Below are 21063 nucleotides of genomic sequence, written 5' to 3' on the forward strand. Positions count from 1 at the left end.
TTCTCTGAGAATGATTGCTACTTATTGCTTCAAAAAAAACTTCCCAGTGACAACAAATTTTATAAAGGCACCTGTTAGAGGTGGGTGGTATAATAAAAATTCATACCACTTTATAACGTATATCATATTACTTCAAGACATTTTCAGAATACACAATATATCACAACATTGAAAAAGTTGAAAAAGACCAACTAGTGCCACATTTTAAAATATACTGTCAAAACTATGAATCCAATGATTTATATTCAACATTTCAAATACTACATTAAATCCAAGCAAATAGGACAAATTATGCTCCCTTTTTAATGAAACAGAGTTTCCACACTATGTTCAAAAAAGCATATTACGACATATTGTGACATAATTTATCACAATAACAATAAATATTGTTGTATTGCCCAGCCCTAGCACCAGATGCAATTTGCATGAGAACTTTTTTTTATAGTTTTTTTGCTGCAGCAGCATCAATATCTAGAACTTGATTTATTTATGTAATATGCAATATGGCAAAAATGTAAGACATTTTTACGATACACAGTGTTGCAGTATTTTGTCTGACTTTTTCTGACAGATCTGACAGAAAATGATCAAAATTATGTAAATTATTAACTATGAATCAAATGATTTGTATTGCATTGCACTAAATGCAAATAAACATGCAGTTGGGATGTGTTTTTTAAATTCTTGCCCAAAAATACCCATGATATACTCAGAGGAATGTATTGTTACATGTGATATAATGTATCATGATGATGGTACATTTTCTCATATTCCCCAACTTTATTCTGAATACTTACTCCCCCTCACTGTAGCATTATAATCACGGTTGTCTGCATTATTCTATTTTTTTCACAATTAAACTGGAGAGAAAAACTGCGTAATCTGTAACCTTACAGTAATAGTATTTTGTCCATCCTGTGCAGCCCCATAACGAACCATTGCATGGACAAGCTTTCACTGATCTGAGACTGAAATTTTCTCAGGTTTCCCCGTCCCAGTCTCTGCTGCTCCTTCAGACTCCAAGATTAACTCTCCTTCCCTTTATCCGTAAATCCTAGATCTGTAAAGGGAGGGGTCTATGTCTGGCTGTGGCCATCACTCAACGCTATGTTATTAGAGCGTTTCCGAACCTGAAGCTTGCCCTGGTCTCCAGGCACTGGTAGTATGAACTGGGATGAGTTTTTGGCAGTTCCTGAAACATCTCTGTCCTTGTGTAACCTCAGACCTTTCCTCTGTCTTATTTGATGATGGCACAGAAAAGATTACACTAAGCACTTTTCTTAGTAATTTGTCCCCTCAGATTTAGGGATAATATTCTGGAAGTAGTAAGGTCCTGTGGGTTTTTTGGAGTCTTTTTGCATTTATCTAGAAAGAGAGAAGATGAGCACATCATAATCTGGGTCAGCAATGGATTATGTTTTCTCATATTTTTGGGCTCTAGTGAAACTAGATTAATTTTTGGTCTTTAGACAAGAAGATATCCTGCTGGTGTCACAGACACGGTGGCTTACTGCAAGTCTGTGACAAAGCTTCCGTTTTATCCAGAATTCCAGGTAGGACTGCGCGGTATGTTGTTTGTTAAACAATATTGCAATATTTCGCCTTTGCCCTGCTGATATTGCACAAAGCCGCAATATGCAAACCAGTTAATTAATTAATATCACAAATGTTTATCTTGCACTTTGTGCATCCTCACTCAATTTGAGTTTCTGTGTTTTTTTTTGTTTTTTTTTGTTTTTTTTTATATGAATCCATTGCATTACAGCATTAACAAACATGAGTAAGTTTGGTAAAAATGCACAGGCCCCTCTAAACATGTAGGGCTCAATATCTTGTTTTATATACAGCATCAATCTTTTTTTTTAAAGTGAGGAAATTTAAACCCATAACACTGACTTTGTTAACTGGCAGTCTGGCACACTACATTCAGTCAAACCAATCGCAGTAGCATTGATAGTAGCATTTTGTCCATATCATGCAGCCCTGGTCCATCCACTTGATTGGAAGAGATTATATTAATGAAAAGCTGCAATAAAAAAGCTTTCTATTATTTGACAGGTTTGACACCATACAAGACAGTAAAAGGAGGCCGGGAAAAGGTGAACCAAAGATCAGTAGGTTATTTCTGTTTAGCCTTTGTGTAGCTTACTGAATTTTCTTGAGGATTATTGTTTCCTCAATTGCAAAAGGCTTATGCTGCAATTTATTGCACAATAGGAATTTTAAGCCTCGGATTGTGTGACACGAGCAGTTTCTATTGCTGTTGCATTCCCGGTGACCTTTTGGTGCTGCTTTTTACCTAGTTTTTGAGCTGCAGTGCACACACTCACCAGTGATTTTCCTCCTGGGTAAAACTAGAGTTTTCACTATTCAGTACTAATATTCTGAATAATATTCTGTAATATTCTGAAGTGTAGCATTGCATCCTGCAGTCACAACAGTTTGACAGAACTTAGGATTTTGTATCCTTTTGGTGTTTTTATTCATCAGTGTTCCCTCACTGCAATGCCCAGTATGCATTATTTAAACATGTCATACAACCATTGGGAATCCCACACTGTGATAAAGCGAGCATGACTACTAGCATAGCCACTCCTGTACAGACTGATAGATACAGTTGTGATATTTGGCTTCCTAGCAGTATTGTTAACTTGCTTCCTTCTGCATTAGACAGCTGTTCAGCCTGTCTGCAAGTATCCAGCCCAAAGTGCTTAGTTATTCAGAGGTTCCTTGCACCTTCAAGATACATCAGAAAGGGGTTTCCCTAGTCTTTCAACCAGGAAATCTCACTCTAGAAAATATTAAGACGCCACTGTAGGAGGTGAGTAGGCATGTTTACAACAAATGGCTAGTGATGGTTAAATTTTTCATTTTGGCCGGAGTGTCTCAGCATTATTGCTGATTCATTGAGAAGATCTGTTTGAATCTATGATTTTTTAAATTGATGTCTGAGTAATTGTGATGGCCATAATGACATTCAGAGAGGAGCGTTGGCCATGCATAACTGTCCTGAAGTCCTGCTCTTTCTCTCTGGGTTATGTCAGAGATATTTGTGGAGTGCTGAGCTGGTAGAGGGAGCTGGGCCAGCTCTCAGTGCCACTCCACTTCATCCCAGTGCTGTTCTCAGTACAGGCCAGGCCAGCCCAGCCCAGCCGTGTGCAGCCCTGCATAGCCTCAGGGCTGCCATCCAGCACAGCAGAGGAGGGGAGGGGAGAGGAGGGGAGAGGAGGGGGGGAGGGCCATAGGGAAGCTCCCTCTCTAGATTCGTCCTCCTCTCTAGTTGCATTTAGACACGGAGATATATGCGTCTGCCTGCTGCAGCAGTTGAGCTGGGCACGGCTTTAGAGGAGCAGCTTGTGGAGGGAAGTACGGAGAGAGTCTCCCAGGCTCTTGCTGAAAACGTTATTGGAAATCTTAGTGGAAATGCGCTTCTCTTCTGCCTGATCCAAATTCGGCTTCCAGCTGGTTGCATTTGATGAGCCTGAGCAGAAGCCGGCGGGATTGCGCGTGTCTGTGTGAGGAGTGCGAAGGACTGCTGCTCGTCTGTGTGTGTGTCGTGCAGAAGCCTTGCGGAGGGAATGAGAGACCAAGGCGTGCATCAGAATGGAGCTGGCCTCAGTTGATGAGGCAATACAGACTGCATCCTGGTGAGGACTGATTGATTGAGTCTTGGTTAGATGTTCATTAAGAAACAAGTAAAGGGCTTTCTGGCTGTACAAGTGCAGTCTGTAGTGAGAACATGCTAAGATGCAGCTAAGATTTTATAATTGTTTTTGTGTGTTTGTGGTGATTTCTCTGCTAACAGCAGGTTCTTTCTGCCACTTTTTGATTTCATCATTTTAAGACTTTTCCTTTGTGTTTGGTTAAAAACAAAGTAACTGTTTACACATGTACTCTTAATAAGGCACATCCATAATAATATTGATCTGTACCAAACTGCAGTCTATTGTAATGGTGAAGTTATGAGTGTACTTTAAGCCTTTCTTGCCATCCTCACATGAATCATCATCAGCAATTTACTAATAGTATTTTAATTATTTTGTTAATCTTTTCTGGGATATTATCTTTGTGATAATTGTACGTATTCAATTGGACGATGGTTCGTTATATTCTGCATGTGGTTTTTCAGTACCGCAGTACTTGGAAACCCAGCAACTTATCATTTCAATTACAATGAACCGCTTAACTAGGTCATTTAGTCTCTAGTGAGATTGCTGTAGTTATAACTATAAATAAGACATGCTTTCAGATTTTGGTGCTCTTTGAAGTTGTTTGTTATTGGTCTACTTCTCTGTGAATTGGGCATTCCAAATTTTTGGTTCTTTTATCCGTGGGGCTGATGTATATTGTATGATGCATGAAGAGGTTGCAGTAGTGAGATGATGCAAAGTAGTAAATTGCAGCAGACACTACAAAGCTTCCTTTAGTTTTTTTGTGCAGCTGGCACATATGTATTGTTAATTAGCAAGCATCTGTGGGAAAATATTTTTAATTTTTATTTATATATATTATATATATATATATATATATATATATATATATATATATATATATATAGGGTGATCTCTCAGTACGTCCATTGACAGGCTGATTTCTCGTGATGTTAATTGGAAAATCTTATTTTTTATTCACATTGCTTTTGTTGTATTGCTGTTTTGCTATTTGGTGTCAACCAGAGGAGGATGGGTTCCCCTTTTGAGTCTTTGTTGTCTTGAGGTTTCTTCTTCTTGTTCTTACGGAGTTATCCTTGCCTTTGTGACAATGCTTAGTAAATACAGTGGTGTGTGTGTGTGTGTGTGTGTGTGTGTGTGTGTGTGTGTGTGTGTACCTTGTATAGTATATAAAATTTCATGTTACTGTTACTGTAGATCTTCACTCTTGGGCACTGTTCATAAGGCTGCATGATACCTATGTAAGTCCTTAATGACAAGTGATATAGACCTACTTAAACGTTTATAAATGCTTATTCCAGTAGGCTTCATTCATTGTAATGACAAGATGATGTAGGTGTCTTGCAACCTTATGAACCCTGCCTTACGGTAAAATGTTTTTTTTTGTCAATGTTTTGTTTATTGATGAAATTTCCCAAGATTGAGAGGCTTCAGAGGATTAGATATACATAAGAAATGTATTTTAGTATGATTGTATATGAACACAATCCTAAGTCAAAGAAAAAAGGGAAAAAACCCTCAATCCAGTCATTCACAGATAATATCTGTAATCCCCTGCAATTTAGGACACAAAGTGTTTGTAAATGTGTTGGGTGCTGGCAGTTATGTTTATCTAAGCATTTGTAGTTGTATAAGTCTAGACGTCCAAGGCACTGTTCTGTGAGGCTCCTCATGCGTATTAATTCATAAATATTTAATTCACTCTTACAGGTTTAGCTCCCAGTGTTTTCCTCATTGTCTCTTTTTCTCTGTAGCGTTTAGAAGAGCTATAAAAGAGCTACCTTCCATATGAGAGCTGAGAATGCTGACATGACTCTTCCTGTGCTTAGCTCCAGCTACTGGGCTGTCCATCTTCCTCCTTAATCATTCCTCTCCCCTCTGTCTCTCCCTAGCTCTCTCTGGCCAAGGATCAAAATGATCTGACGCGCAGCAGCCCAGACTCAAAGGAGCTTGTGTATCTCGTCCAGATCTGCTGCCAGGTACGGCTATGCTCTTTAGAGAAAGCTCAGCACAGATAAGACTCTATGTGGATACATGTGTGAGAGCTCTGTAGGGTTCTAGAGAGGAAAGCACCACTCTGGATCACTGGTTTGTTATGGCAACAGTTCTGAAACCAAGCTTTGCCATTGTGGTTGAAGAGGGGAAGTTATAAAAAGAACTCAGTTCAGATCAAAAAGGCAAAGCAACCACATGCAGTGCCCTAGTCATTTTTTCCTTCCTTCAGTCTGATTGTGAGTTTAGAAAGAGACGAGATGTTTGGAGTAGAGAGACTCTGCATGGATAAGCTGGAGGTTGAAGGAAGAGCTGTATATGTTCCTATATGAATAGGAAAGGTTTTGTTTTGTGAATATGAGAAGTATCCCTTAACAAAAGGAGGTAAGATCTTAGGAATTTCTAAATATATGCTTTTAACTCCATTTTGTGGAATGAGGTATATTGAGGCCAGACTGTGTGTAAGAGAGCTGGGGGATTTCAGTCCTTTGAGGTGTGTGCTGCTCTACTGATAAGGAGTCGTCTTTCTCTACTGGAGCAAATCTTATTATCTAGCTGTATGAATTCTCAATGCTGCAGGGCAAAATCCACAACTGGCCAGTTGAATTTAGACCTAGCATTTTCAACCCACTAGTGTTTTTGTTTGTAGAATGATGCTAATGCCATAAACCTCTATGAGCCTCCACCAGGCTCCATTCTCCACAGTTTTACTGAGGTGATTTGAAGGTTATGCTCAGTCAAAAGCTCTTCTGTTCTCCCTACACTGTGCTTGGTTTATGTGACATACCCCTTCTCTGTGCCAGGGCCGTAAATGGATTGTAAGAAGGTCATATGAAGACTTTCGTGTCCTTGACAAGCACCTCCATCTCTGTATTTATGACAGAAGGTTCTCTCGGCTCACGGAGCTGCCCCGATTAGACAGCCTGACGGAAAATTCTGAGGTAACACCCCCGTCATATTTCTCTTTCTCATGAGTTGTAGCTATAGGTTATAGCCTAATAGTACTCATATATCTATAGAGAGGATTGTAGACAGATTTTTTGTGGACATTCGTATTGTTCCACAGTTTTAATCATGGTCAGTGGCAAAATGAATTATTTGATTAAAAGCAGATAAACTATTTAAAAATGTACATTCCCTAATAGTAATAAAAATAATTTAAAAAACAGACTGTGATAATGTTTTACAGTAATAGACAATGACAGATCAAGTTAAAAAGAAATACCAAAGAGGTGTAGAATAATTTTTTTACTGTATGGAAGGAAAATTTGGTTGCTGTTACTGGCACAGAACATTACAAAAAAACTATAAATAAATAAGCATGTACTACTATACAAAAGTTTGGAATAATTTGACATATTAACAATTTTTGTTATTTTATATGTAATACTAACTTCTGTGGTGAGAGTTGAACTATACCAATATTAGACATCATTTTTTTAAAGATTTTTTTATTCAATATTCAAGACTTCTGTGAGAAAAGTTATTAAATGAGACCTGCTGTAAATTCTATTTTTGCCAAGTCATCTGCCTTGAGAGTTGATCTTCACTATAATTAATTCTGGATATTAACTTTATTTTAATTTAAGTCACAGTGTTTCTCAGCCATTTTAGGATCATCTAGCTCTGTTCATCATTCTGGACACATCTAACTTGTCATAGTAACTGTTTGAAGCCCATGAAGTTGCACAGGACAAGTGTATCGGAATGATTTTATACATCTGCAAAGTTGCTTTTATATTGTTGTGAAAACATTGATTCCAGTTTTTCGAACTGTAGTTCCAAACTTTTATATTGTACAAACCAACCTGGCTCTTGAATGAAAAGGACATGGTAGTAGCTGAGAGAGAGAAAAAGCACACTGACAACATTTCTCTAATGGAAAGAGAGTACAGTGTAATGTATTTAAGCTGATTGATACAAATGCATTGGAATGTAGTTAGGTCAGCTTTTTAGTGAAATTGAGGAGTTCATTACTTTCCGTGTTCAGCGGTCTCTCCTCTTGCTTCCTCAGCCTCTTTCCCAGATGCTTACTGCCTACCTTTCCCGCCTCTCAGCCATTGCTGACAACAAGATAAACTGTGGGCCCGCATTGACATGGATGGAGGTAGAGTATACAATAGTGCGCCAGTCGATTCCACTTTTGCTGTGAGCTCTGTTAGTCCAGTGAGCTTGAAATTTCTTTTCTAATAGCTTAATACACAACATGCTTTTTATGTACTTGGAATAGTGGGATACGTACGTGTTTAATTGCAATTACATTCTAAGAACTGTACAATTTCGTTCTGTTCATGTGTTACAGTTTTTACCAGACAGTACAAGGCGGTTCAAACCAGCTTTGTGTTTCAAGGCTGAAGCAATTCTCTCACACCCATATTCTCATGTAACGTTAGTCATTTTACAAATACAAGGCATCTTTGTTCCTGAATCATCTTCTATTTCACAGACACAATGCGTCTGGTAGGCCTTTGTGTGGTCTGTACCTATTAGGATGTCAGTATTTAGACAAAATATATTGGAATTACATTTCGTAGTGCAATTCCCGTTTGACTTTCATTGTGACAAATTATACTGGTGAGCACTTGATATTTTCTCAAGAAATGGTTGAACTTAACAGAAAATTATATATGCTTGTGAGAATGAACACTCATTGAGTAACTGAGATGAGTCAGCATGCCGACGGCAAACAGTGGTTCGTGATGATTTGATCTTTTGTAGAAGGCACTGTTTAATGTTTAATACTAGAAATACTTGTTTTTCATTCACTGTACATACTCAATGTATTTTGTAGCCTTTTGCCATTATATTCAACAGAAAGCAGCATAGAAAGGCAGTTAACAAAAGATAATGTCCCTCCTATTTTGATCACATCAGTGGATTTGATTGCTGGCTTCTCTCTCTCTCTCTTTCTCTATCTCTCTCTCAGATTGATAATAAAGGAAACCACCTGCTGGTCCATGATGAATCCTCCATTAATGTTCCAGCGGTTGCTGCCGCTCATGTCATAAAGCGCTACACAGCCCAGGCTGCCGACGAGCTCTCCTTTGAGGTGACCACCTTTAGCCTAGGTTTTGCACTTCTGTTTGATTCTAAATTTTATTTTTTTTTAATCAGCCAATGCATTTTGCTGTCTCTTCTGTTTTTAGGTTGGAGACATAGTTTCGGTCATCGATATGCCTCCCAAAGAAGACACTGGCTGGTGGAGGGGTAAACATGGCTTTCAGGTGTGAGCAACATTTTGCATACCAGAAAAATATTGTTTTGTTTGTTTTACTTTTCTGACAATGGTATTTTTCTTGATGACGTCAAAAGAAGGAAAGATCAAAGTGTTATCTTTTAAAAATTCTACCTTAATCCAGAATCAGGCTTACCATTTTAGTGCTATTTTCCTTGAGCATTCATTATCCAGGGGAGTGTAGCAAAGATATCAATCACAGTAATGTGAACTGGAGCTCTGTGACCTTTCCAGCACTCAGAGATGCTGAACTGTATGAGAGAATAGTTATTCTTCTAACCAAAAATGAATGCTTCTGTATGGGAATGATATTCCTTTGCGTATAGAAGGAAAAAAGTGCTTTTGTGTTTTCTGTAGTTCAGATATGATAAGTATTTTTGTATGTTTGTCAACTATATCTAAAGCTCTTCTCCCAACTGCAGGTGGGATTTTTCCCTTGTGAATGTGTAGAACTAATCAGTGAAAAAGTCCCTCCACATGTGACCAGTTCACTGCCCAAACCAGGTATGTTCTGCAGGGTTAATAATCAGATGATTTGAATGAAATAACTGCAGATGGAGTTCATTGAAGATAATCAGACGATATGAATGAAACCAAGGATTTAGAAGCATTTAAACGTATTTGGATTTTAAATTGCTGTGTGGGAAAATTGAGAGTCCTCTGGGACAGACCCATTTTGTGTATAGCACTACAGCTTTGAAAATACAAGCCCCATCAGTCATTCTACTCCCTGCTTTGCTTGTTATAGTAAAGAAGCTTTAGGATATTTACCATTGCAGCATCTCTTTTAAATGCTCAGTTTCACATAGTATAATTCAAAATACATTTGGTCAGCACAGCCAAGTGTTACTCGAAACAGCTTAAGGTTTCGGTATTGGTGTCCATCAGTGTCTAAGAAGCATGGGAAGCTGATCACATTCCTGCGGACTTTCATGAAGTCGCGGCCCACCAAGCAGAAGCTGAAGCAGAGAGGGATCTTGAGGGAGAGAGTGTTTGGCTGCGACCTGGGAGAACACCTCCTCAATTCAGGCCATGATGGTGAGCAGAAATCAAAAGCAGTAGAACGCTGATGTAAGATACAACAGCCATGTATTATGCGTCACTAGAGTATGTTTGTATCTTTATCATTCAGTACCTCAAGTCATCAAGAGCTGTGCTGAGTTCATTGAAAAGCATGGAGTTGTGGACGGAATTTACCGCTTGTCTGGGATTGCCTCCAATATTCAAAAACTGCGGTAAGAAATTAAAAATAAATGCAATAAATCAGTGGCTCGTAATCCCAGTGTTCATGATTTCAAGTATTGTACATTTTTCAGGCTTGTCTTATGAATTAAATCAGATCAGTTGGACACAATACAAATAACAAACATACATGGGATCCCCCAGACTGGTGCTAAGAGCCACTGCAATAAATAGTGAATCAACTGTTCTATTACCATATTATGTGAAAGACCATCGTTCATTTATGTAATTTCCAGTCTAAAGGACAATAAGAAAAATGAACAGAAACCTCACCATCTAAACAAAATTTTATTTTTTTCATTTTTTAATGTGTATACTCTTTGCCTTCATGACAGCTTTCTGTTCTTGCTTTCAGTTTTTCAAAGAAATCTGCAGGGATATTTTCCCACACCTCCAAAGTTTAGTCTTAGAAGTTAGTTGAATTTTTTGCGTCTCATGATCCAAGTAATCACTAAAGACATTTAGTGATGAGGTCTGCACTCTCAGGTGGTCAGCTTCTTTGGTTTTCTTTTTCTCTGTAAGGGATTCTTAGCAGCTACACCTCCTTTCAGACCCACAGCACTGACTTGTCTTCTCACAGTGGAAGGATGGACAGAATTATCTTTGGATTTTTTTCAGATCTGAAGCAAGAGTGCAGCTTAATTTTCTCCTCTCTCTCAAAGATGAAAGCGTCAGGTGGTGTTTTTCTGGTGGTGACAGTTCTGGTGGTCTGGCAGGTCTTGCATGGTTGTTAGGAGCCCCATCTTTTAATAATTTTTTGACGTTTTGGAAACTGTTCTTCACTTATTTTCATTTGATTTCCCCCTTTCCTTATGTAAGTAGATTATGTTGAATCTAATCCCCTCAGAAATATCTCCTGTAAAAAATAAAAATTTGTTCATAATGGCTGTTTTGACTGGAAATTAAATAAATGCATGATCGTCTCTGACTTGAACATAGTATTGTATATAAATAAAAAAATGCATCTTCTCCTGTTTCCTTAGGCATGAGTTTGACTCCGAGCACATTCCAGACCTCACTAAGGATGCATATATCCAGGACATCCACTCTGTAGGCTCCCTGTGCAAGCTCTATTTCCGTGAGCTTCCCAACCCCCTTCTCACCTACCAGCTCTATGACAAATTCTCAGTAAGCACAAAGGCATTAGGGATTTAACACGCTAATCTTACAAATCTAATATATTCTAGCTAAAGTGCACTGTAATCACAGGTTGTGTAGTTGAACATATAAATATATATATTTTTGTGCATGTGTCTGTTTTTATAGGATGCCGTATCAGCAGCCACAGATGATGAGAGACTGGTCAAAATTCATGATGTCATCCAGCAGTTGCCTCCTCCCCACTACAGGTTTGTTTGGAGCACAGCACACTCTAGTGACCAGACTGAGAACAGCATTCTATTTTATATTTTCACCTCATATAGGCTACATACATCTGCCAAATAGATCTCAAAATAAATCTATTGATGAATAATATGTTGGTTTTAAATAAGATTTCTTGTTTTCCATTTTTCAGAACCCTTGAGTTTCTTATGAGGCACTTGTCCCGCATGGCGACCTTTAGCTATGTTACCAACATGCACTGCAAAAACTTGGCAATTGTCTGGGCTCCCAATCTCCTCAGGTGATTTGCCTTAAGTTGTGTGATTAAGCAGATTTGTACACAGAGATTTGTATATAGAGCAAGCCTGTCAGGAATTGCTGCAACTTGCAAACCATTTTTAGTACAGTAACAATGAATGTCCTTCAGCAGCAATACTTAAACGCTGTGTCCACTAAATCTCTACAGTAGCAACTTGTAATTACTTTTTCAGTGTTATTTGTTAATAATTGTACTGAGGTAGTTGGTACTGAAGTGCTGTTTCTGCAGCCAAAGTTTAACATTAAACATGGAGAATATGTTCACTTTCTTAAATGTTCCTGTGTGTTGCAGGTCCAAGCAAATTGAGTCGGCCTGCTTCAGTGGCACGTCTGCATTCATGGAGGTTCGCATTCAGTCAGTGGTGGTAGAATTCATCCTGAATCATGTTGATGTGCTCTTCAGCCCCAAACTCAGCACTCTGATCCGTGAGAGTACAGGTACCAAAAAACAAAGCTTTGTTTCACTCCACCAGTGGCTGCTCACTTGCCTGGATTGATTTTTCGATGAGGATCTTAAATTGACACGTTTTAGTAATGTGTTTGCAGGCCACAGCACTTTATCCCGGCCAAAATCGTTGCTGGTGTGCTCGCCATCCACTAAGCTGCTCTCTCTGGAGGAGGCGCAGGCTCGGACTCAGGCTCAACTCGTCTCTCCTGTGTCCCCCGACAGCAAGTACATTGAAGTAGGGGAGGGTCCAGCCGCCCTGCAGGGCAAGTTCCACACCATCATAGAGTTCCCTATGGAGAGGTGTGTCCATTTGTGTGTACTAAATAAATGCAGAAATGTGTAGGTTTTGTGCATTTTGAATAAGACATTATCTTCAGTAAGGAAGTGAGCTGTTTCTTGTTTTCTGAGCCTTTATGTTTCTTGGAACGCTGTTGTACATTTACATTCAAAAGTTTGGAATCTCTTGTTATATTAATATTTTTTGTTTTTATACACAATAGTAATTTGAAGGTATACTAGACATTAGTATTTTTAGAAGTTTTACTCAATATTTTGAGTTACCATACAGTGGGGTCCAGAGGTCTGAGACTACATTATAAATCTGGGATTTTTTTTCCATTAAAACAACCACAGACAATTTTAGAATTTTGAAAAAAAAATAAAACAAAGAAAGCTCAGTATAAATTATCATATAATATATTATATATATATATATATATATATATATATATATATATATATATATATATATAAAGTATCATATAAAATGAAAGAGATGTATTCAAGATTCTGCACTATTTCTAGGTTACTTATCCAATTTAAGAAAAACATTGTTCATGTTAAGGCCTTTGTACAAAAAGGTCTTATCCCTTCCATTTAAGCACATGTTCTGCTGGCTCAGGTGGATTTGATCTACTCATCAGAGCCTCTACACAAATGTTTGTAGTTCATGCCAGCTCAAGTGTACACTGCCATTAAAGCAAAAAGTGCACATAGAAGAAATACTAAAAAAATTCAGAAAATGATGTAATATTATAATATTATGTAATATTTTAAATTCTACTTCTTACTCAAGTTGGTATGCCAATAATAGAATTTGTAATGAAAAACTTAATATTAGAAAAGAATGCAAAATTGATGCATTCTTACTACTGGATTTTGGATCCCATTGTACAGTATAAATTACTGTATATGGTAAATTATGTACAGTAATAATCTTTTTATCAATTTCTTAATCAATTTTTTTTCATTATTACATACCTTATCTATCTAGAAGATGACTTATCTTCAACTATTCTGATATCTAAGGTTTTATGTCCATTAAACCAATTTGAGTCTTCTAACACTGTCAGATACTTATGGTCTTTAGAGGTCAGCTTTTTTTCATAAAATTCAATTTTGTGAAACTAATTAGGCTTAGTTTTGATTAAGACTAGGCTGCCGTGATTATATGATCAAATTGTTGTGTATTGAGGTGTTGTTTTTTTAAGTAACTGCCCTCTCTGTGTGCATTTGTCTTTGTTTAATTTCCATTATTGTTTACAGAGCACAAACAAGTAATGTACCTGTTGTGTAATAATACTGTATGTGCCCATAGAAAGAAGGCCAAGGTAAAGAAATCTCCTGTGGCAAGCTGGCGTTCATTTTTCAATATGGGAAAATCGTCCACCACAGCTAAGCGCAAACTGCACCGCCATCCCAGTGAGCCCAACGAGATAAAGACCATGGCCCTCCCAGGTTAGGACTTTTGCTTGTGCATTGCCCATGTTGTTTACAATATTTCAAGTGTATAGTAAGTGTAATGCACTGAAAGGATTTAAAATGTTTAGATAGAGCTATGACTTATTTTTCAGGTGGTAGAGGAGACACTGGAACATTGCGATCAGCAAAAAGTGAAGAATCTCTTTCCTCACATAACCTTGAGGGTAAAGTTAGATTTAATTTTTTTCAGTGTTCATTTTTATAGTCAGTATTTTTGTTCCTCCATGTCAAGTGAACTACTTTTCTATTTCAGGTGGATCAGGTGTCTATCGACCACGCAGACCTCGGTCCACTAGTGATGCCCTGTCCAGCTCCTTCAATGAAGAGCTATTGAACAGTAAAATCCACAGAGACTTCCAGTCCGGCCAAAAAGACAGCAGAAAGGACCCAGCCGTGTCCACCTCTTGTGTGCCTGCTCTCATATCACCCCCTCACTCTGCTGATGCTGCTCTTGGCATGGCTTCTCTAGACTTTGACCCCATGTCCTTTCAGTGCGGTGCACCTCCAGCTGAGTCCACTGTATCTGATGGAAGAAAGAGGGACAGCAGAAGGAAGAATGGAGGTAGCTCCAGTGAGTCAGAACCTTTGAACAAAGTCACCAGTCCTATTTTTGCACCTGATGTCATCCCAAAGGCCATGGAGGATGCAAATCACAGACAGTCAGCTTTAGGGAAATTTGTACCAGCTATTAAAGCTAAAGTAGAACTTGAGTCTTCTGAGAGTGTTCCAGAGGGCCTGACCCAGAACTCTGAGGAAGCTTTGGAGACGAAAGGTCTGTCTTTGCCCCCCCCTCAGGGGATCCAGTCCAGTGAGTCAGCAAGAGGTGATGAGGGTCAACATAAGCTCTCGTCCTTATGCCAGGCAACGAGTGAAACCCTAGATGAAACCCACAGTGAACAAGCTCAGCCAGTGAAGCAAGCAGAATCAGGTCAGTTCAAAGACCTTTGCCTTAAAACTAGGGGTGGAGAGAAGAAATCGAGACATTATACTATCATGATATTTGGGGTTTAAAATTGGTGCATGGCCCAAGTGTTGATGTTTTGTTATTAATAATCTATGTTAAGCTTGTTGTTAGCTTAAACTTACAAAATGCACTTCCGTCTTAATCCACAAGATGGTACTGGTGGGGCCAAGGTCTCAGTCTTCAGTTATTATTAAGAACAATTGCACACTCGCCCTGAACGTGGAAGAACAGAGTTTGATCATACCATTCAGAAAGTAATCAGAACTACTATAATCTGTCAAAAAGACAAATAAAGCGAGACTTCTAACTTTGCCTTAAAACTAGGGGTGGGAGAAGAAGCTTAATAGGCTGCACAGGCAGCAGGTTGGGATTGGGGGTGAAGAGGGTATTGCAGTTCCATCTTCCAGAACTGAGATGCTTGTCTTGCGGTTTCAGTCTTGGTTTCAGAAATCATATATTTAATATGTAAGGATAAAGGCTGTTTTGAATGTTGCTTTGTCTACTTTATAGTTCTTTTTTGCTTCAATAAAAGATTGAAGTGAGATGAATAAAGTATAAAGTTTATTAGATAAATCAAGGTTATCTTTTGGAGAAATAACTAGCATAAATCACTTTATATTGTGTGATGTCTTATTACAATACTCAGCATATCACAATAATAATGTTGTGCTTAAAGTATAGTCATAATATTGTATCATAGGACCTGTTGTGATTACCAGCCCACTTCATTTATACAGGATGATCACCTTCTTGATGATTATGTATAGTTTTGCTGTTTCATAGTTCATATGTTTCCTACTTTCCTTTTCCGATGTTTAGGTGCAGTGACATTTGACTGCACTCCAGGCCTGGTGAGGTCTGTGTCTCTCATAACCCCCCAGCCTGCAGTGAAGAGTGCTGCCCGTATGCTGGCCCTAGCCTTGGCTGAGTCTGCCCAGCAGGCCACCCAGCTGAGAAAGCGAGGGAGTTCTGAACCACCCACTCCTCTCTCTCCAGTTCATCTCCAGGATCCACTCTCTTTGTTGCAGTGGCCCCCACCATCTGCTCTACAACCTCAGACATCTTCCACTAATAGAGAAGATCGCTGTGTCAACTGCAAACCCTTTGCAGGTCCTTCAAGCACTCTTTCCACTGGGAGCCGCACCGAGGCAGGGAGTCTTCAGAGCACCTGCGCCTGCCATGGCAGTGAGAGTGGACTTAGCTACTCTGATGGAGGTGATGTATCTTCTGCAAGTCATGGGACCAATGTGCTACCCAAGGACTTATCTGCTGTTAAAGGTTTAGACACACAGCAAGCCCCCGAGAGCCATGCAGCCATGAGAGAGAATGTCCGGCATGTTGGAGTTGGAACAGAAGGTACTGGCCTGGGCCAAAGCTCTGACATGGACTCATACAAGAGTCTGAAGCCCTCTCTCTCTCAGACAGAGAGCTCTTTGCACTGCACAACTGAGAGTCAGTCAGCTACAGCTGCTCTTCTTAGCAAGCAGGTTGCCAATGCATCCAACTTCCGTGCCATATTAGCTGAAGCTTCCATGCCAGCTTCCGTGCATGAGGTTCTTCCGCATGCACCAGTGTCACTTCCGAGTTACCGGTACAGCCCCAAAGAGGAGAATATGCTGAGGTCTTCGGGACACATGTTCCCCCCGCACTGGTCAAGTCCAGTGGGGCAGAACACTTCGTATATTCAGCCTGATTATGTGCAGCACCAGGCCAAGATTCCCTCCAAGGACCACTACAACACCCTGGCACCAAGGTCGCTCCACCAGTCCATTAAATACAAAGGTCAACAGAGGGACGAGTACTCCCCAAGTCGTTTCTACAGACATGGTGGACCAAGATACCCACCAATGGATGGCGCCTCTGTGTACCCCACCATTCGTAGGGTGCGTTCCATGCATGCACCACCTGAGGACAAATTTTTCTTCTACCAGCATCCCACCTGCCAGAACAATCCTTACCAAATACCAGTTCCCTCAGATATCCACCATGTGCGGCCTTACTTTGAGGACGGCAAAGTTCAGTATAGATACAGCCCCTATTCAGAGGCCCGATATAACAATGTGGATCAGTACAGAGTAGACAGTCACGGATACAGCCACTCCTACACCCTCCGCAGGCTGCCCTCTCATCCCGGCAGGGTGATGAGTAGTATTGAAAACTATCACAATCCACGCCTCAACCCGCCCTTCAGCAGAGAAGCTAGTTTCATAAAACAAGACATTGGCACTAGAGGGAAAAACACTGCTCTGTACGAAGCTTTGGATTCTGGTTTGTCTGATCAACATTTCAGTCAGTCCAATAGACAAGGAAATATTGGGAAAAGGCGCCCGCCAGAACCTGCTGTGCACCATCCCCATCTTCAGAAAGGAACCCGGAGGTGTCAAGAAACAATGCACATGAGGAGCAAATCCGATTCAGGTAAAGATCTGCTGATTTCTACCGAAGGTGCTGACGGGAAATACAGGGTTACCATGGTGTCCCATTACTCCCCTGAGCATCCACTCTCTGAGCCTGACATATCTCTCCCCGTTCGTTTGGAGAGGCAGGGGAGTGGGCCTGGTGCCAAAGCGGCACTAATGCTAAAGCAGAGCCGCTCCATGATGAACTACCCACAGCACATTCTGGAGGCCCAGCCACTGCCACGCAACCTGACTCTGCATAAGGAATACAGCTGCCCTGATTTTAAAAACACCGATTCTTCTGAGAGCAGCAGTGCACGATTTCACAACCAGGACAAGCCCATGTATAAGACCCTTAGAAGTTATCCAAAAGAGGACTACCAGTACGTTTGGGTTAAGGGCCATGATCTGCAAAGGTCGGAGAGATCGCAGAGTGTGAAAAGTCGTCAGCCACCCGGCCGTGCCAAAATGACTCTGGAGCGAGATCACAGACTGTCATATCCCATCCAGAACAGGGCGAGGACTCGTAGCATGTTTGTGCCGTCTCGCTCTGATTACCTCGATGGCTATGTGTCTGTGCAGGCGAAAGTACCCAAGCCCATTCGAATGGGGACTGGCATTTTCCCTAACTACGGCTGCATGCCCCCTCATAGTAACAGATTATACTCCACAGCTGTGGGCCAAGGAGGCTTTCTCCACTCTGAGCTTAGGCCTGAGACAGAGATATATGCTGAATGAACTGATATACTATGCTAATGGAACTCTAAAACCTTGGATGAAGTGTAAAAACAGCCTCTGCTGGCCAGTGGTCTTTTATTGTTCAGAGTTATTGTATAAAAGACAAAGAAGCATTAAATATGTATCAATATGGGTATGAAAGTTCACTTTGGGGTTCATATCATTTCATATTAAATCACACCAAATGACACTAGACCTCACAGAGCATGGAGCCACTAAGTTTGAAGATTCAATATGATGTCAGAAGTTCTGTTTGAGTGCTTTCACAAGATTTTCATTAAGAAGAAAATCAGTCGTTTCGTGTTCAGTGAAAACCTTTAACTCAGACTGATCTCGTAGTTTAAACCAGGAGTGAAGCCCCTGCATCCTACAGTTTGACTAGGCTGCATATAATGTTTTGCTTTGTTTCTCATCTCAATGTCCAGTAACATGAAGGGTGGTTCATGATCAAGGGTAATTTAATAAAATTTCTACATAATAAAATTTCTACATAATTAAAAGGTCATCATAATGTAAAATGCTCCGTTGTAAAGAAGCTTACCACGAATTTTTCCACAGTGGTGGTGATAGGATCCAGATGTCTGAAGAGTTTAATGGCACTAAAAGCTACCTGACAGAAAGTTAGTACTGTCTGGGACATTGTTTTACAATAGTTAAGGTTTAAAAGGAAATAAACACTAATGGCAGAGAGGTGTGTGTGTTTTTATATATATATATATATATATGCAGGGTGTTGTAAGGTAAAATAGTCCCCAAAGAAAAATTATTTTGTATAGGTTCACATGTCATTTTGGATAGTAAAAAAAATGACTATACGTTGTAAACAATGGGACATTGGTTCCTATCACCACCACTGTAAAGAAATCTTGCAAAATAGCAAGACCAGACCGGATATATCAACACTTAAATTCATGCCTGGGGTAACTGGACACAGAACATTAAATTACCATCTGTTATGTCTGTATTTGAAGCATATAAAACATTTCGATGTCATTGAGTTCCTTTCATTTTTTACTAGAAATGGCAAGATATCACATTTCCTTTTTCAATACTGATATTGACACTTGAGTATCAGCCAATAACAATCTGCTATTTTTTTCTTTAAAGACTGCTAAACTTTAAAATGAGCTATTTTTAATTGCAGCCCTTAAGATAATCATCAAACAGGAGGCTATAATGCTCAAACTACTCAAACGCTCGGCTACCCCACTGGAAGAAACACACAGCTAACATTTACATCACACAGTGTGAGGGAGTGATATTTCAGGATAGATTTGTTACAAGATTGGATCTAATTCTTTTTTTTTTCCTTTCAGTATCCCATCCAGCATTTTCTGCTGATACTCATTGATACTGATATGCCATCTTTAATTTTAACACAATTAGAAGTAAGTATAGTGTAAAAGCATTCAAAAAAAGTGTGAGACAGTTAACTTTCACTATTAAACACTTAATTTTCAAGTAGTTCTGTGTACCACTGTGTGTTTTCTTATGCTGTGGCTCCAAAATCTATGAGTAGTGTTAAAAATTGTGGTGATTTATCATGGAATAATCATGTGCTGTTCTTTTTCACTGTATGCATTGCATACCTTTCACTTCATGCTTATATCTGTAGCCTAAATATTGGGTGGGTTTACAGAAATCACACTCTCACTTTTGGGTAAAAGGGGTGCACATGTTTTAGTTGCTCATTTGGCTGCATTTCTGGTTGGGTGGTTTGTTTTGGGGTTACATTAGTTGGATAATAGAGGTCAGAGGATTCAAAATATTTTAAATATATAAAAGCATATATTTTAAATATATAAAACGCCCAGTCATGGTCAGTTTGCTGGCTTTTTATTTTGATGACATTTCTAACGCTCATTGAGGCACGGCTGCGTAATGTTTACATACTTCTGTTTTTATTTAACGCTGTGAAAGTGCATCACAGTCAGAGTTGTCAAATGAAATGAACTAAGTAAAGCTTTAAAATAGAACAGCTGTCGCAATTGGAGCAGAGGTTGCTGTTTCCCCTGTAATATTGTATGGTATGAGCCTCTTGTGGTGTTGAATATCTTTTCCTGCCATTTTTGCTTATCTGTAGTTTATGGATAGGCAAGCACTTTATGGTTAGGCCTAGTGTGCGTTATGTAACAAAAAAGGCACTTTTAAGAAAACAGACTTCATTATTTTGTCACCTTGGTGTGAGATGCAGAAACAAGGATGTGACCCTAAAATGTTTCAATAAACAAACTAACAGGGTCATGTGAGGCTGAATCGACCATTAAATGGTTACAAATGGAAATCTGTAAATTCATATAATCATTCAGATGAAACTCTTGCTGTGTTGTTGAACAAATGTGTACTGTTCTTTATTCTAAGATTATTTTTATGTTGTCTACTCCTTTTTATGTTGTACTATTGCTTTCATTAAAGTTATCTGTTCAAAATTGCAAAAATGTTATCCTTGTTAACCATAATCCTTCTTTTCTTTAAAGGTTTGGACTTGAGCATTCATTTTATTTTTTGTGAGTTATTTATTTGTCTAATTTACTTTTGTCTTGTTGTAGTTGACTAGAACATAATATAATTTAATTAATGCAATCAAATAATTCTTAAGACTAGAACACTGTTAGCGCTCTGTGTTGGGCTGCTAGGGAGCAATGAGGGTTTGGAGGGGGAGGGATGAGAACCTCCTGCTCTGAAATCAGTACATAATTTGCATTTTTCCAGCAATTGCATTTTATGACTACAATGAAATAAAGGTTAAAGTCAGCATGAATCAGAAATTATAGTGAGTGTTTTTGCTCGATGATAGTCGGCGGTGGTGAAACATGATTTTATCGGTTAATAATATTTTTCCCTGCCAGCTGGTGCACAGTGTCATAGCCAAAGTGATACACTGCATTGTACTATATGTGACCAGCGACATGAACTAACAAGATAAAAAGGTCAATTTTGATTTTAGGTTGACTTTAAATATATCTTATATT

At 39.2% G+C, this 21063-nt stretch overlaps 1 protein-coding gene across 1 annotated transcript in view; it reads left to right on the plus strand.

The window, feature by feature from the left end:
* The window catches only part of arhgap32a (Rho GTPase activating protein 32a), a 31119-nt gene extending 12362 nt beyond the window's left edge, over window positions 1-18757 (plus strand). The window contains exons 6-22 of the mRNA XM_036560517.1: window positions 5564-5650; window positions 6467-6604; window positions 7678-7770; window positions 8590-8712; window positions 8810-8887; window positions 9321-9402; window positions 9787-9936; window positions 10031-10133; window positions 11124-11268; window positions 11407-11489; window positions 11657-11764; window positions 12074-12219; window positions 12328-12529; window positions 13827-13966; window positions 14083-14154; window positions 14244-14918; window positions 15774-18757. Coding sequence (XP_036416410.1) covers window positions 5564-5650; window positions 6467-6604; window positions 7678-7770; window positions 8590-8712; window positions 8810-8887; window positions 9321-9402; window positions 9787-9936; window positions 10031-10133; window positions 11124-11268; window positions 11407-11489; window positions 11657-11764; window positions 12074-12219; window positions 12328-12529; window positions 13827-13966; window positions 14083-14154; window positions 14244-14918; window positions 15774-18091 — 4743 coding nt within the window. The 3' untranslated portion in view covers window positions 18092-18757. The remainder of the gene's footprint in view (window positions 1-5563; window positions 5651-6466; window positions 6605-7677; window positions 7771-8589; window positions 8713-8809; window positions 8888-9320; window positions 9403-9786; window positions 9937-10030; window positions 10134-11123; window positions 11269-11406; window positions 11490-11656; window positions 11765-12073; window positions 12220-12327; window positions 12530-13826; window positions 13967-14082; window positions 14155-14243; window positions 14919-15773) is intronic.
* Window positions 18758-21063: the final 2306 nt, after the last annotated feature.

The sequence above is a fragment of the Colossoma macropomum genome, unplaced genomic scaffold (genome assembly GCF_904425465.1).
Source record: "Colossoma macropomum unplaced genomic scaffold, Colossoma_macropomum, whole genome shotgun sequence".
NCBI classification, from domain to species: domain Eukaryota; kingdom Metazoa; phylum Chordata; class Actinopteri; order Characiformes; family Serrasalmidae; genus Colossoma; species Colossoma macropomum.